The sequence below is a fragment of the Gracilinanus agilis genome, chromosome 1, assembly GCF_016433145.1.
Source record: "Gracilinanus agilis isolate LMUSP501 chromosome 1, AgileGrace, whole genome shotgun sequence".
NCBI classification, from domain to species: Eukaryota; Metazoa; Chordata; class Mammalia; order Didelphimorphia; family Didelphidae; genus Gracilinanus; species Gracilinanus agilis.
In genome coordinates, this window is record NC_058130.1 from 540,128,491 (window position 1) to 540,143,436 (window position 14,946).

Sequence of the window (14,946 nt, forward strand, 5' to 3'; positions counted from 1 at the left end):
AAAATGAAATGTCTGTGCCACATGACTAATATGAGGAAAGTGTTCTCTTTGGGTGTCATATAAATGAAACTGCTTTGCTTTTTTGTTAATAGCCCTATCTTTCTCCCAGGCTCAAAATATTGAAATTGTCTTGGATTCTTCCCCACTCCTCTGCCTTTGTTCAACTTCAAATCCAATACATGCCTCCTCTGAGCTCTTGAATTTGTTCTTTCCTCTCCAATCTCATCCATCATCTCAAATCAGTCCCTCTCCATGTTCAAACCACGTTGCTTCCAGGCCAATAATCTTCCTAAACATACTTTCATTACTCTACTTCCTCTACCCAAAAGCCTATGATTTCTCTCTGTCCTAGCCAATTCAAGAAGCAGCTCAAGCTCAGTCTCATATATTCAAAGTCCTACAAACAAAATCTTGACCTCTTCCTGACGCATTTTACTACTTTTGAACAGAAAGAAGCACTCTGCTCCAGTCAGCTTTCCTTGTTAACCATCCTGCCCACCCCAAAATCTATTTCTGTGGCCTTGTTACTCTATTTTCCACCCAACCTGTTCATTTATTTTTGTCAGCCTTTCAAGACCCACACAAGTCTTAAGTGCTACTCCAGTGCACTGATATCTAACTTTCATCATACTTAAACAACCCCCCCAAGCAGCAGCACAAACTTTGTCCTGTTTTCAAATGTCTTAACATAACCTATTAATAAGTGAAAGAGCCATGTCTTATATTTTTACTAAATAACTTGTGGATTGATTAATGGACTGGCTCTTATACACTATGTCACTGCTGGCCTGGTATATACCTAATGGGCATTTAATATCAACTAATAATGAAGTTTGGAGACAAATGAATAGAACAAGTCACGTAAACAATATATCTCAACTCATCACACATTAACTCGATTCAATTCCGTTTAATTTTCTTTTTTTAAAAAAAGTCAGTCTCTAGATGAAACAAATCAAGATTCTGAAGTTCAGTGGTAAGATTTCCAGACTTCCTCCAAAAGGTCACACCCTATGGTTGGGAAAATTACCAACCAGTTTAAGATTCTGCTGCTCTGCGAAGATGGGCAGTAGTCACGGTAATTTCTCCAGCAATACCGTAACTTCCTGCAAAGGGGGTACGTTTGTCACCAGATCCTGAACCCTTTTTGCCTACATCTTCTATTGGGATAGCAACAGAAAGAAAAACTGGGCTTTGTGGCCTGGGGGGTTCTTGTCCACTCTGAGGAGAGTTACCATTCGGGGGGGCTGGGGCATGTTTCTGGAATTTCTGTTCGGCAGGAACAGCAATTGGAACTTGGACTGCAGTATATCTCTTGGAGGGATCTGGCTGTGGAATAACAGTATGTCCAGGAAGAGGTTTCCACTCCTGGGTTTCCTGAACATTTGAGCCTACTAAAATAAAAGGTGGGGCACCGGTCCTCTTGGAGTCGTCCATCATCACATAAGTTGGAGAAGTAACTTTCGGTGGATGCTGCAGAAACTGTGGCTCCTTAGCATTAGACACATAGAGGGTTGCTTGGGGAAAAGGCCCAGGTGCAGGTGGTGGCGGTGATGGGCGGCTTTGTTGGTTCATATCAGTTAGACAATAAAGGGTCCACATGTTAGAATATGGTGGTGGTTGTCCTGCTTCGCTTGCTGCTATCGCTATAAAAAACAAAAAACAATTTGCAGGCATTAAAGGTTTGGTCTCTGTATCAAGCGCTATGCACAGAAATGTCTTTGCGATTCTTTTACATATCAACAGGTTGTAATGCTATGTGCCATAAAGCATGCTATAGAGAGGGCTATGAGAATTGTGTTTGGTAACATGAAGCGAAAAGAGGAGTTTTTGCACAGTTGAAAAAGGAGAACAGTGTTGTGGCTGATAGCAAGTAGCAGGAGCATTAGGGTTGTGGCTAAGGGGGCCCCTTTCCATTCCAAGTTCCTGTTTCCTTGTGCTTAAGCCCACTTCAGACATAGCTTCTGCAGAGTCCTCCCGAGAAGACATCCACATGCAATTAAATTCAGTTTCACAAAAATATCAGTTGAAAAGGGTGCTGAGCTATTGAAAACAGCACTAATGCCATTGTAGCCCTTACACACAGAATGACATTTTTCCTTACTGAGGGAAGTCAGCACTGGAGGCCACCTTTTGGGCACTTTTAGGCTACGATAGACCAAATAATTATGGCTACCCAAGGGCACCAACAATCTCCCCATTCATACGGCTTTGCATATGAAACGACCCATGTTCCCTGACTCACTGCCCCAGAGAGCACCTCCAACACAGGCAGAATTTGAAATGATAGATCCGGAGTGGCAGTAAAAAAAAATATCTGCCTAAGGCACACCCCCTTCGGAGAAGAGAGGGGTCCAAAAGGTGCGGCAGAATATCTACTACTACCTCACGGGACCAATCATGTCAATCCTGTGATTTGCCTAGAGGAGATGTGCTTGTCTTGGAGAGCTGAGTCCCAGAACAGGGAAAGGGAGAAAGGGGACCTTGTGTGTCAAAAAGGGGAGGTACCAGAATTTAGCTTTAGTCAATGTGCTGACTTCATTTTTTGCACACCCAGGGATTTGCCCCTAGTGCAAGCCTTCTTTCAGTAAAGGAAAAGCCCCATTTATGCATAGGCTGAGAATGATGTTTACAATAGCCAAGGACATGTTTTCAACTAATATTTTGTTAAACTTCATCTATACATATGCATATATACATATGTATTTGTACATGCACAAGCCAAGTCTTCCTTTTAAATAACAAAGCAGTTTGAGTTATCAGAATGCTAGGAAAATACCTGGGGAAATACTGTCAAATAAAATGTTAAAGGCCTGGGTATTCTGATAGCTCAATCTCAGTGAGAAAAAATATCCTTTTGGAGCTGATGATAATAAAGCTTGATCGATATTGTCAGCTCAAAGTGTAGACATTTTTTCTCCATTAAAATGCTTAAGCACTCGTAGACAGGGACTTGGGATGGAAGTGCTGCCTAAAGCCACGAGCTTAATGATCATCCTACATGCTACAAATCTCAGCACTGTGCCTTGCTTTTTGCAGCTGTACTGAATTCCCCTTTCATGTCGCCAAACAACAATTGGATATTTTTCTAAAAACCTGCTTTGCTAAAACTTCTCCTAGTCACACATGGCTCCTTTGAGCCCAGGTTGAGAGAGTTTCTGCAGAAAGGAATGGGGGAACTGGATCACACATGTTCCTTCCCTGAAGAAAAATTAAGGGACTTAATGGCAACTGTTATATAGGAGGCACAAATCACCTCCTTTTATGGCTGGATTGAGATGGACAAATTAGCTCGCCATTGGGGCAACATGAGAGATGATCTAGCAACTGAGAATACAGCTTGATGTTAGTGAGGCACACAGATGAAAACTAGTCACCTGAATCACATCAATACTTGGATAAGAACTTGGCTGTCCTTTTTAGCTATTAGAGCCATCTATGGTGCCCCCCAATAATCAGAGCTTGCCCCAACTTTTCCTCTCCCCATCCAGCTGCTATTGCTTACTCAGTTGCAGAAAGCTCCCAAAGTGGGGAGGGGAGCAGGAGAGGATGCCTGATCCAAGTTCCTTCAACCCAAATGCAGAATTCTCCTGACCCTGTGCGAAAGCAGTCAAACACACCACCATTTTTCCCTATTTTTGAAGAATAAGTTTAAATGCCACCACTTATGTAAATGAATTGCAGTAGAAGAGATTTTGCTTTAACAGAAGTGAGAAATTTCAAACTGATGGTTAAGTCCTTAAAAGCACCCTTCATTTAGGTCTTGTTTTTGGTTTTGAAAAAATGCATAGCATGGCCAAGCTGCCATAATTTTCTGGGTACAACTTTTAAAATCCTCACTCCCACAAATGTAAAACCTCAAACCAACCAGCAAGGCATTTAAAAGGAACTGACATTTAAAAAACACAAAGGATTAAAATTAAAAGACCATATGAAACCAGACTTCAGGGAGCTAACCCAACACCTGTAAGACAAATGTGTAAGTATCTGATTTTTCTTACCTTGTGGCTCCAAACCTTCTTCAGGCGCTGCTTCCCCTTCATCTTCCCCTGCTGGTTCATTTTCCGGTTCAGGAGGAACTTCTGGGATTTGAGGGGTCTCACTAACTGTAGTTTTTACAGATACAACGGAGTGTATTGATTTTGGAGTTCCCCCAGAACTGACAGGTATCACTTCCTCTGGGGATGCAGAATTGGCCCTTGGTTCAGAGTGAATGGAATATGCAGACCCCTCAGCAGCCAGAGATTTTGCAGAACCTTCACCGTGCACAGATTTTACAGAGCCCTCAGCATGCACGGATTTTACAGACCCCTCAGCGTGAACTGATTTTGTAGAACCTTCAGCATGCAGGGATTTTACAGAACCCTCAACATGCAGGGATTTTACAGATCCCTCAACATGCACAGATTTTGCAGACCCTTCAACATGCAGGGATTTGGCAGACCCTTCAGCAGCCTGCAGAGATTTTACTGACCCCTCAACATGCAGGGATTTGGCAGACCCTTCAGCATTTAAGGATTTTACTGACCCCTCAACTTGCAGGGATTTTGCAGACCCTTCAGCAATGTGCAGGGATTTTGCAGACCCTTCAGCAGTATGCAGGGATTTTACAGACCCTTCAGCAGTGTGCAGGGATTTTACAGACCCTTCAGCAGTGTGCAGGGATTTTACAGACCCCTCAGCATGCAGGGATTTTACAGACCCTTCAGCAGTATGCAGGGATTTTGCAGACCCTTCAGCATGTAAGGATTTTACAGACCCTTCAGCAGTGTGCAGGGATTTTGCAGACCCTTCAGCATGCAGGGATTTTGCAGACCCTTCAGCATGCAGAGATTTTACAGACCCTTCAGCAGTGTGCAGGGATTTTGCAGACCCTTCAGCATGCAGGGATTTTACAGACCCTTCAGCAGTATGCAGGGATTTTACAGACCCATGAGCAGAGTGCAGGGATTTTGCAGACCCTTCAGCATGCAGGGATTTTACAGATCCCTCAGCTTGCAGGAATTGTGCAGACCCTTCAGCAGCTTGCAGGGATTTTGCAGACCCATGAGCAGAGTGCAGGGACTTTACTGACCCCTCAGCACGCAGGGATTTTACAGAGGCCTCCACATGGAGAGACTTTGCAGAGGCCTCCTCATGGAGAGACTTTGCAGAGGCCTCCATAGTTAGAGATCTTGCAGAGGGCACTACTTGTGGAGACATTGCAGAGGCCACTGCTTGTGGAGACCTTGCAGAGGCTTCCATAGTCAGAGACCTTGCAGAGGGCACTACTTGTGGAGACATTGCAGCAGAGGCCACTGCTTGTGGAGACCTTGCAGAGGCCTCCATAGTCAGAGACCTTGCAGAGGGCACTACTTGTGGAGACATAGTCAGAGACCTTGCAGAGGGCACTACTTGTGGAGACATTGTAGCAGAGGCCACTGCTTGTGGAGACCTTGCAGAGGCCTCCATAGTCAGAGACCTTGCAGAGGGGATGATCTCTGGGGGTTCTAGTTCCTCTGCCTCTGCTTCTGCTTCTGCCTCTGCCTCTAGCTCTGCCTCTAGCTCTGCCTCTTCCTCTAGCTCTGCCTCTGCCTCTGTATACACTGAGATTCCTGATTTTTCAGCGATTACTGATGATCCGTGTCTTACAGGCTCCTCTAGGGGTGGAGATTTTGCAGAGGCTACGGATTTTGCAGAGGTTACAATTTTTGCAGAGCCTACAGACTTTGCAGACACCATGGAGGCTGTCTCGTGAGCTATGTGAACTTGGCTTTCTGATGGTGGCTGCTCAGTCTCAAAGAGACCTTCTATTGGTTCATTAAAAGGGACTATTATGTGCTCTGATATATGCTCTACAAAAGCTGCTCCTTCAGTCTCAGGCTCATTACATTCAGATGAAAATTGAATGGATGATGTAAACTCAAAATCAGCCTGGCAAATGACTTCAGGAGTTTGATCGTGAGCAGGAAGTTCTTGTTCACCCTGCAAGGGGTGTGAGGAAGCCGAGGATGTCTCACCCTTAGTGTCTTTGGAACCTAAATCTATACGGATGGATGTTTGACTCAGAAGCTGAGGTGCTAAAATTGGAAGGCTGGACACGGAATAATCTTCAATGGTCTCTAAGGACAGACAAATATCGGAAAGAGAAGGCATACTTGTTGCCACATCCACCATTAAAACTTCAGAATGAACAGATGCAACGTTACCTAACATCTGGGCAGCTAGCTGTGCTGGGTCAGCTGGGACATAAGCAAATTCCGGTGAGGCAGCTGCGAGTGGAGATGGTGAGGATGGTGGGGTGGATACCTTAGGGGTAGATGCTTTGGGAGAGGGCTCACTAACTGATTCTGATGTCTCTTCCGGCTCTGCAATTTCAGTGTGAACCGATGGGAACTGGGTGGTTTTGTTGCTAAACAATGGTCCCGAGATATTGTCTTCCTCCGTGTCCGTAGACTTCTCCTTCCGTTTAGGTTCTTCACAAGGCACAGCTGATGGTTCTGGCTCTTTTGCGCACTCTACTTTCTTCTCCTGTGTCGTTCCTTCTGACCATTTCTCTACTAAATAAGCATAACAGCACAAAGGTTAAAGTTAAAAAAGTCAGTCATCAGGGGGTGTCCTCACCCCGACCCCCCCAAAAAATCTTTATAGCTGTATTTATGACATAATCGGGCATTTACAGTCTTCAAACTCACATGAATGAATGTCTAAGGGATTTGAATTAGTATCTAGTGTGAAATTTTTCTACCATTCCTCAAAGGGCCCTTTTTTCTCTAAGTTGACTTCCAGAATAACAATTTACATTCAGATGTAGTTAAGACAAAATAACAATTTATATTTACAGGATACTTTATATATTATAAAAAACACTTTGGGATACATTATCTCATTTAACTTTCACATTGCCACTGTGAGGGTATCTGCTACATGGTTGCCAAATAAAGGGTTGTTATTCAAACTATCATACGATGAGCTTGTGTCTAAATATATGCAAGTTGTAAACTTAAATGAAAAATAATGTACTGCTCACATTTACCTATATAAATAATAGTTAAATGTGAGCAGTATATATCTATATCTATAAGTATATATTATAGTTAAATATGAGCAGTACATTATTTTTCATATATATGGGGAAAGGTCAAGGAATTCCTTTGTGCTCTTAATAAAACAAAGCTCGATATTTATTCTTCCATTGGTTATAAATGTTGGTTGTTATTGATGAGAATCAATCAAAATAATCCATCAATATGCATTTATGAAATGTCTGGCATTGTAATAGATGCTGAGCATAAAAAAACCACAAAAGCAAGACAATCTCTTACCCTCAAAATAAGGCTTGCTTCTCTATAGCAGTGGTTCCCAAATTTTTGGCCTACTGCCCCCCTTTTCCAGAAAAAATATTACTTAGCACTCCCTGGAAATTAGAAACTATTGAATTCAGAATAGAATGTAATACAAAAAAAGTGTGGCCATCACCGCCCTCCTGGGTCACTTGAGCACCCACCATGGGGCAGTAGCACTCACTTTGGGAATCACTGCTCTATAGAGTACACAAGAACTGTAAAATGATGCTATTATTAACAAAAGTATCACCACTTTTCTTCTTAAGAAAATCTGTACAAAAATTTGAATTTAAGAGAACTGACAGAATAAGATACAAATCTGTTTTTACAAAACATGAAGACAAAAAAATTGAGGAATTATCAGGCCAACACAGATGGCGACACCTGTAGAATGTGATATTGTTGGCCTAATTGTATTAGCAGTTACTTTACCAAGATAAAAGGAGTAAGAAACAAGCTATAAGTCTGGAAACTATAAGTATGAAATCAGAGTATCTGCTAGACTAGAAATAAAATTCCTATGGTGTGGGGAAGAGGAGAATAAAAAATAACAGATGAAAAATGTTGTAATGCATTTTTAAGGCAATGGTGCCCCCCCCACTGGACTGCCACTTTATTTTTACCACCTTACATGCAATATCCTCCCCCAAAAAGTTTCTAATGTGTATACTGGGAATTTTTTTTGAGTGTGGCAACATCTCTCTAACTTTAAAAAAAAACAATGAAGAATATATGTTTTATTTATATTTTTTAACAGTCACATTTGCTACAGATTCCTATTTCTATAAAACTCTAAGAAACCTGTATTTCTGGAAGCTGTATGTCAGTAGCATGACATTAGGTCCATGATGACGATCCTATGGCACATGTTCCAGAGATGGCAAGCCTAGACCTCTCTGTGGGAACATATTCCAAGGACCCAGTGGCATGTTCCTACAGCACAGAGTTCCCCAGAGTTCCTAACTAGAAAGCTGGAGAAAAGAGCAGCTGGGCTACTCCATTCCCCTCCCTCTCCCCCACTCTTCCAGACAGCCTCCCTAAGGAGGACAAGATTGCCCAACCCCATTCAGAACCTTGGCCTGATTGAGTCAAAAATAAAATATATGTCTTTTCTATCAGAAGGAACCAGTGTCTTTATGATACAAAGTATTTTGGGATTTGTCTTTTGAATTTGTACTTTAAAAATGTTCAAAACTGTAATCTAGTGATTAAGGAATAAATTTTATGAACCCCATGGCTAAGCTAAAAGCCTCTTCCCTGTTTTAAAGCTCCCTTCCCCGGTTTCTTTCACAAGCAAACTTGGGCTCAATTTGCATTCTTCTTTTCCCCTCACTTCTTTCTAGCCAGTTCAATCTGCATTCAAAGGGAATATAGTTGTACTAAAAGCTCTTGAAAACACATTAACTGGTTTGTCAGTCTTCCAATCAGCCTGTATCCAGATAAAAACCTGACTTCAAAACTAGAGCATTTGCTAAAAAGTTTAATTTGCAGGGAAAGGTGATGGGGTGAATGCCTTTCAACCTGAGGGTTATATTTTTCTTATAAATAAGGGGTTTTCCTATAAGCTGGGATTTTTTTGCTTTTTTCCCTAGGTTTGAGGGGATCATAGATCACTTAACTAGAGGGGAACAGTGCTTGGACCCTTCACCTCTCCCTTTTCCCAAGCCTGACTATATCATCAGCCCCGCCCCTGCCCAATAGTCCAATGGAAGTGCTTCCTTCCTCCCCTGGGTGGAGTAAGGAGGGTGGGGGGCAGGACATGCCTGTGGCTCAGTGGGGGAAGGGCACAGACTGTGGTCTCTGGGGAAGAGGGCATGGGCCCAGCACTTGCTGGGGGGGCAGGAGGTGGAGTGAGGGCAGGGCCTGGCATTCCCATCTCTTAAAGGTTGCTCATCACTGCATTAGGGCTTTCTACTTCTAGTTGTCTCTGTAATAACAACCATCTCTGTAATTCTGCTACCTGAATTCTAGCGCCTGAGTAGATAAGATGTTTAAGATGACTCAGAATTATCTATTGAGGATGAAGAAAAAGTAGAGAAAATCAGTATGTTCCTTCATCTGCTCATAGGCAGTTCCCTTACTGATATTATCACATGCTGCTTCTTCCCTATCCCTCAGAACTCACAAAAAAAATTCATTTAAAAATTAAATAAAAATCACTCTGCAATCTTTTCACAGAAGACTCATAGTCCCTGAGTCACAAGGGGGTTTGAGGACCCAGGGGAACAGGGATTCTTCCTGGGTAAATTGAGAACACAGACCAGGAGAGCACTGACCACACTTTCCCCTACATCACACCACCTTGGAAGCACCAAAAACTATAGAGCTAGCTCTGAAAACAGCAGCCCCACCAAACTCCTGAAGCTTAGAATAATATTTTATCATACCCCTCCCTCCCCCCAGGTGAGCAGAGTCCAACTTTAACATAAAGTTCAGTCAGGAAACAGTTTAGAAAACAAAGTTCAAAGTCAAGAAAAATAGGCTAGAAAAATGATTAAATAGCAAAAAAAGAAGTTGACTATAAAAACTACTACAGTAGTAAGCAAAGACCAAGACACAAACTTAGAAGAAGATATAATTCAAAAACTAAAACTAAAACCTCAAAGAAAAATACCAATTAGACATAAACCCAAAAAGAATTCCCAAAAGAATTAAAGAGAAAAAAATGGCAGAAGAAAAATTTGGAAAAGAAATTAAATATAAGAAAATTATGAAAAGGATGTTAATATAGCTTCATAAAAGAGTCACAAACAATATTAAAGAAAACAAAACAGAATTGGCCTAATATGTTAAGCACAAAAATTCACTAAACAAAAAAACTTCTTAAAAATCAGAATTGAAATGGAAAAGGGGAGGTACAAAAGCTCACTGAAGAAACTAGTTCCTCAAAAAATTAGAATTGGGCAAATAGAGGCTAATGACTCCATGAGACTTCAAGAAACAAACAATTTTTTAAAAATGAAAACAAAAACAAAAACATAATGTATCTCATCAGAAAAACAGGTGACCCACAAAAGTAGAACAAGGACAGAGAATTAATTATGTTGGAATGATCCCCAAAATGAATGGTGTGAGAAAGAGGGATGCACTGAGTAAAGGGAGAAGCATGATGGGGAAAATTTTCTCACATAAAAGAGATACATAAGGAAGAACTTTTATAGCAGAGGAGAAAATGGAGAAAGGTACAAGCAATTCTTGAACCTCATTCTCATCAGAATTGGTTCAAAGTGGGAAGAATATACCCCTCAGTTGTGTACATAAAACTATCTTACTCAATAAGGATAATTGGAGGGAAAGGACATTAGAGAAAATGGGGATGGTAAAAGAGGGGGGCAAATTAAAGGAGTGACAAGTTAAAAAAAAGAGCAGAAAGAGAAGAAAATTGGATGGAGGGAAATACACAGTAATCATAACTATGAAATGTGAATGGGATGAGCTCACTCATAAAATGAAGGCAAATATCAGAAATAGATTAGAAACTAGAATCCAACAAGATGTTATTTACAAGGGACAAACTTGAAATAGGAAGATTTGCACACAGAATTAAAGGACTAGAGTAGCAAGAATCCTATATGCTTCAATTGAAGTTAAAAAGGCAGGGATCACAATAATGATCTCAGATGAAGCAAAAGCACACAAAAAATAGACCTAATTAAAAGGGATAAGTAGGGAAACCTCATTTAGCTTTAAAAAATACCTTAAGTGAAGTAATATCTAAAATATTTACAATAAAGTTTCTCTGATAAAAGGCCTTATTCCTCAAATACTTGTCAAATTTATAAAAATAAGAACTATTCCCCAATTGATAAATGCTCAAAGGATATAAGGTATCTATAGTCATATTTTAAAATGCTCTAAATCACTAAATAGAGAAACACAAATTAAAACAACTCTGAAGAATACCACCTCACATCAATCAGAAATGACATATGTTGGAGGGGATGAGGTAAAATAGGTACACACTAATGAATAAGTGGTGAAGTAGTGAACTGGTCCAATCATTCTAAAGAACAATTTGGAACACCATGTTCAAAGGGTTATAAAACTGTGCATACCCTTTAACCCAGCAATACCACTACTAGGTCTGTATCCCACCCCCCCCAAAAAATAAGAGGAAAAGTAAAAGGACTATCTATATGTATAAAAAAAACTTTGTATCAATTCTTTTCATGGTGACAAAGGGGATGGCTCATCAATTAGTATGAACAAGTTGTAACATATGATTGTGTTGGAATACTATTATCCTGTAAGAAATGATGAGGGGAGTGGTTTCAGAAAAATAGCAAGGCATAGCTATGTCATATGAAATAATGCAAACTGAATTAAGAAAAACTAGGAAATTTTTCTACATTTACAGCAGTATTGTAATGATGTATCAACTGTGCATCAAGATACCGCTACTCTAATCAATACTGCAATTCAAGAAAATTCCAAAAGACTTGAGGAAAAAATGCTATCTACCTCCAAAAGGGAACATCATAAAGTCTGATTGCAAAATGAAGTATCACTTTTTTGCAATATGGCCAATATGTTTTACATGATTTCACATGTATAATTGATGAGATATTGCTTGCCTTTTCTCAGTGAGTATGGGAGAGCATGGAGCTCAAAATTTAAAAAGAATGTTAAAAAATAAATTAAAAAAATAAAATACTAGAAGAGAAGGTATTCTTGATTTGGGTAGTCAAAATACAATCAATGTGACCCAGGGTGGGTTTTGATATTATTTCTGAATTTTATTCCTTTAGTATAAATTAGCTCTGCAACCAATTCAATAATTCTTTATTAGAAGGTCTCTGAGAGAAGACAGCTGTTTGAGAATCATACTATCTGCAGTTCATTTTAGTTAATAAAATTATACTATCTACAATGTCAAAGTTTGAAGAGACTTTAAGATAATTTAACCCAAATCTTTAATTTTATAAATTAGGAAATGCAAAAGGCGTATTCTTTAAATTATACTTTTTTTGGGAAAATTTAATGTTCCAAATGTTTCTGGGGAACTACTTAAAGGAAGCCTGTAGCAAAATATTTGCTTCTCCCCAAAAGAGACAGAATCACTTTCAATTTGAGAGACAGGTTTGGCTATGGTTAAAGTTTTTATTTTAAAATAAAAAATGTGGAAACCTGGTTATTTTAAGTGAAAGCCTTTACTTTACCTTTAAACATTTAAAAAAAGAAATTGTGGGGCAGGGAGTGAAATCCCTAAAGAAGGCAACACCAGGTATAAGGCAAAGAGGATTCTATAGTTCAGTTGTGTAGTCTATCTTAGCCTTAAATTGTCAAGCTAATAATAAATTTGTATTTTATACTAGAGAGAATAGGAAACCAGTGAAGGTTTTGTTGTTTGTTTTTTTTTTTAACAATTTGGGGAATATTTATACAGCTTTCCTTAGGGTTTTCACTATCACCCCTCATTTTGTTTTTTTAAACCCTTACCTTCCATCTTAGAATCAATCTGTATATTGGTTCTAAGGCAGAAGAGTGGTAAGGGTTAGGCTGTGGGGGTCAAGCAACTTGCCTAGAGTCACACAGCTGGGAAGTGTCTGGGGCCATATTTCAACCCAGGACCTCCCATCTCTAGGTCTGGCTCTCAATCCATTGAGCTACCAAAGCTTGCCCCCCCTCAGTTTGTTTTAAAATGTGTAAAGGTAAAGCAATAAAATCATAAAACAAAAAATTACAATAGGTCTTAGAGCTGAAACAGACATCAGAGTTCATGTAGTCGAATACTTCTCATTTTACAGATGAGAAAATTTAAATCCAGAGGAAAAAACTTGCCCAACATCGCATAAGATGCCTGGGGAACTCAGTAAATAATCTTCTGCAAAAGATAAGATTTTAAGCTGTCTTGAAGGAAATCCAGGGAAAATAAAAGTCAGAGGTCAAGACAGACTATTTCCTATGTCAGGAATACTCTAAAGACATCAAGATGGAAAATGCGCTACGTGAAGGGAACAGCAAGTAGGTAAAGATAGCTTAATAGAGACTGTGTGTGTATGCTGAAACATATTAGAAGACTGGAATTGTGGAGAAAGACAAAGGTTGTGAAGAGCTTTAAACCCCAGAGGACTTATTATCCTAGAGGTAAACAATGTTAGAGTGTAGGCAAGAAAGAGTTAAGAGGGGCCTGAAGTAGTATTGTGGCAGTTCTATCTGGGAAGAGTAGGGGATGTAGCTGTTGGTAAAAAAGAGAGGAAAGAGAACTGTAAGAGATCAAGGTTTAAAGCATCCAAAATACTTTAATCCAAAGCAGGATTCTTTATTGTTAATTCACTTACACACTGTCTCTTACATCTGTTCCATTTCTCTTTGCTCACAATGCTGCTTCTTTGGGTTCCATTCCCCAAACTGTGAACCAAGATGCTCTCCCTCCGCCCCCCTTTTCTTAACCCATTCTTCACACAGGTGGCAAAGTAATATTATTCCCTAAATCATAAAACTTTCCCCCAAACCTGCTCAAAAACATTCACTGGTTTCCTATTCCATCTAGGATAAACTATAAATTTCTTTTATTAGTCTGGCAATTTAAGATAAGATAGACTACACAATTGAACTATAGTCTAATCCATTTTGCCCTACACCAGTTCAGCTGGTGTTGCCTTTCTTTGGACTTTCACCACTAACCTCATTTGCTGTTTTCTCTCTTATAAGTCCCTCAGGCTGAACCTCAAAATTCATTCATTTATCTAGTGTGCTCTCACCTGCCTCCAAACATTCATTCATTCACCCAGGCAATTCACTGTCTTCATTCAAATCTTAAGTGTAACTTTCTTCTTTGACACTTTTCTTCTATTTCTTTCTTTCCTCTGTCTCCCTTACCTCCCAATTCTGTCTTCTCATCTTCTTAAATTTCCTCCCCTAAAGCACATTGTTGAGATTGTCCCTTCATTATTTATCTATGTACAAAAGTCTGTCTCTACACAGTGAGAATATAAAGTTACTTGAGAGACAGGGACTAAAGGAAATTTTATTAAGTTTTCCTTTTTTAATGCCTGTACCTATCACAGAAGCTTGTAAATAAATTGTTGTTTTTAATTATATATCAGTCATGCCTGACTCTTCATGGCCTCATGTGGGGTTTTCTTGGCAAAGAACTGGAGTGGTTTGCCATTTCCTTCTCTAACTCATTTTATGATGAAGAGAAACTGAGGCAAACAGGATATTAAGTGGCTTGCCCAGAGTCACACTGCTAATAAGTGTCAGAGGCCAAATTTTTGATTTCAGGAAGAAGAGCCTTGTTGACTCCAGGCCTGACACTCTATCCATAGTCATCTAGCAAATAAATAGATGGCCCTTAATACATACATATATATATATATATATGTATATATATATACATATATATTTAATCCTCACCTTCTCTCTTAGAATTAATACTGGGGGAAGCTAGGTGGTTCAATGGATTTAGAAATAGGAGGTCTTGGGTTCAAATGTGATATCAGATATTTCCTAGTTGTGTAACCCTCAAAATATCACTTAACCCCCCCTTATTGTTTTAATGCCTTGGAACCAATACTTAGTATCAATTTTTTTTTGGTAACCTGTCTCAGAAGGAAAGAGTTATTTTTTAAAATGCTAATTGGATTACCTTCATGAAGGGTTATTTAAAAAAAAAAAA

At 39.6% G+C, this 14,946-nt stretch overlaps 1 protein-coding gene across 2 annotated transcripts in view; it reads right to left on the reverse strand.

The window, feature by feature from the left end:
• Positions 1 to 949: 949 nt before the first annotated feature.
• Positions 950 to 14,946, reverse strand: part of CABYR (calcium binding tyrosine phosphorylation regulated) — a 24,871-nt gene continuing 10,874 nt past the window's right edge. The window contains exons 3-4 of one of the 2 annotated variants that reach the window (XM_044658048.1): positions 6,189 to 6,539; positions 950 to 1,160 (exon numbers count right to left, since the gene is read on the reverse strand). In XM_044658048.1, the coding sequence (XP_044513983.1) occupies positions 1,039 to 1,160; positions 6,189 to 6,539 (473 nt within the window). In that variant the 3' untranslated portion in view covers positions 950 to 1,038. Of the gene's footprint in view, positions 1,647 to 6,188; positions 6,540 to 14,946 lie in introns of both variants that reach the window. The other variant, XM_044658047.1, reaches the window with a different exon arrangement.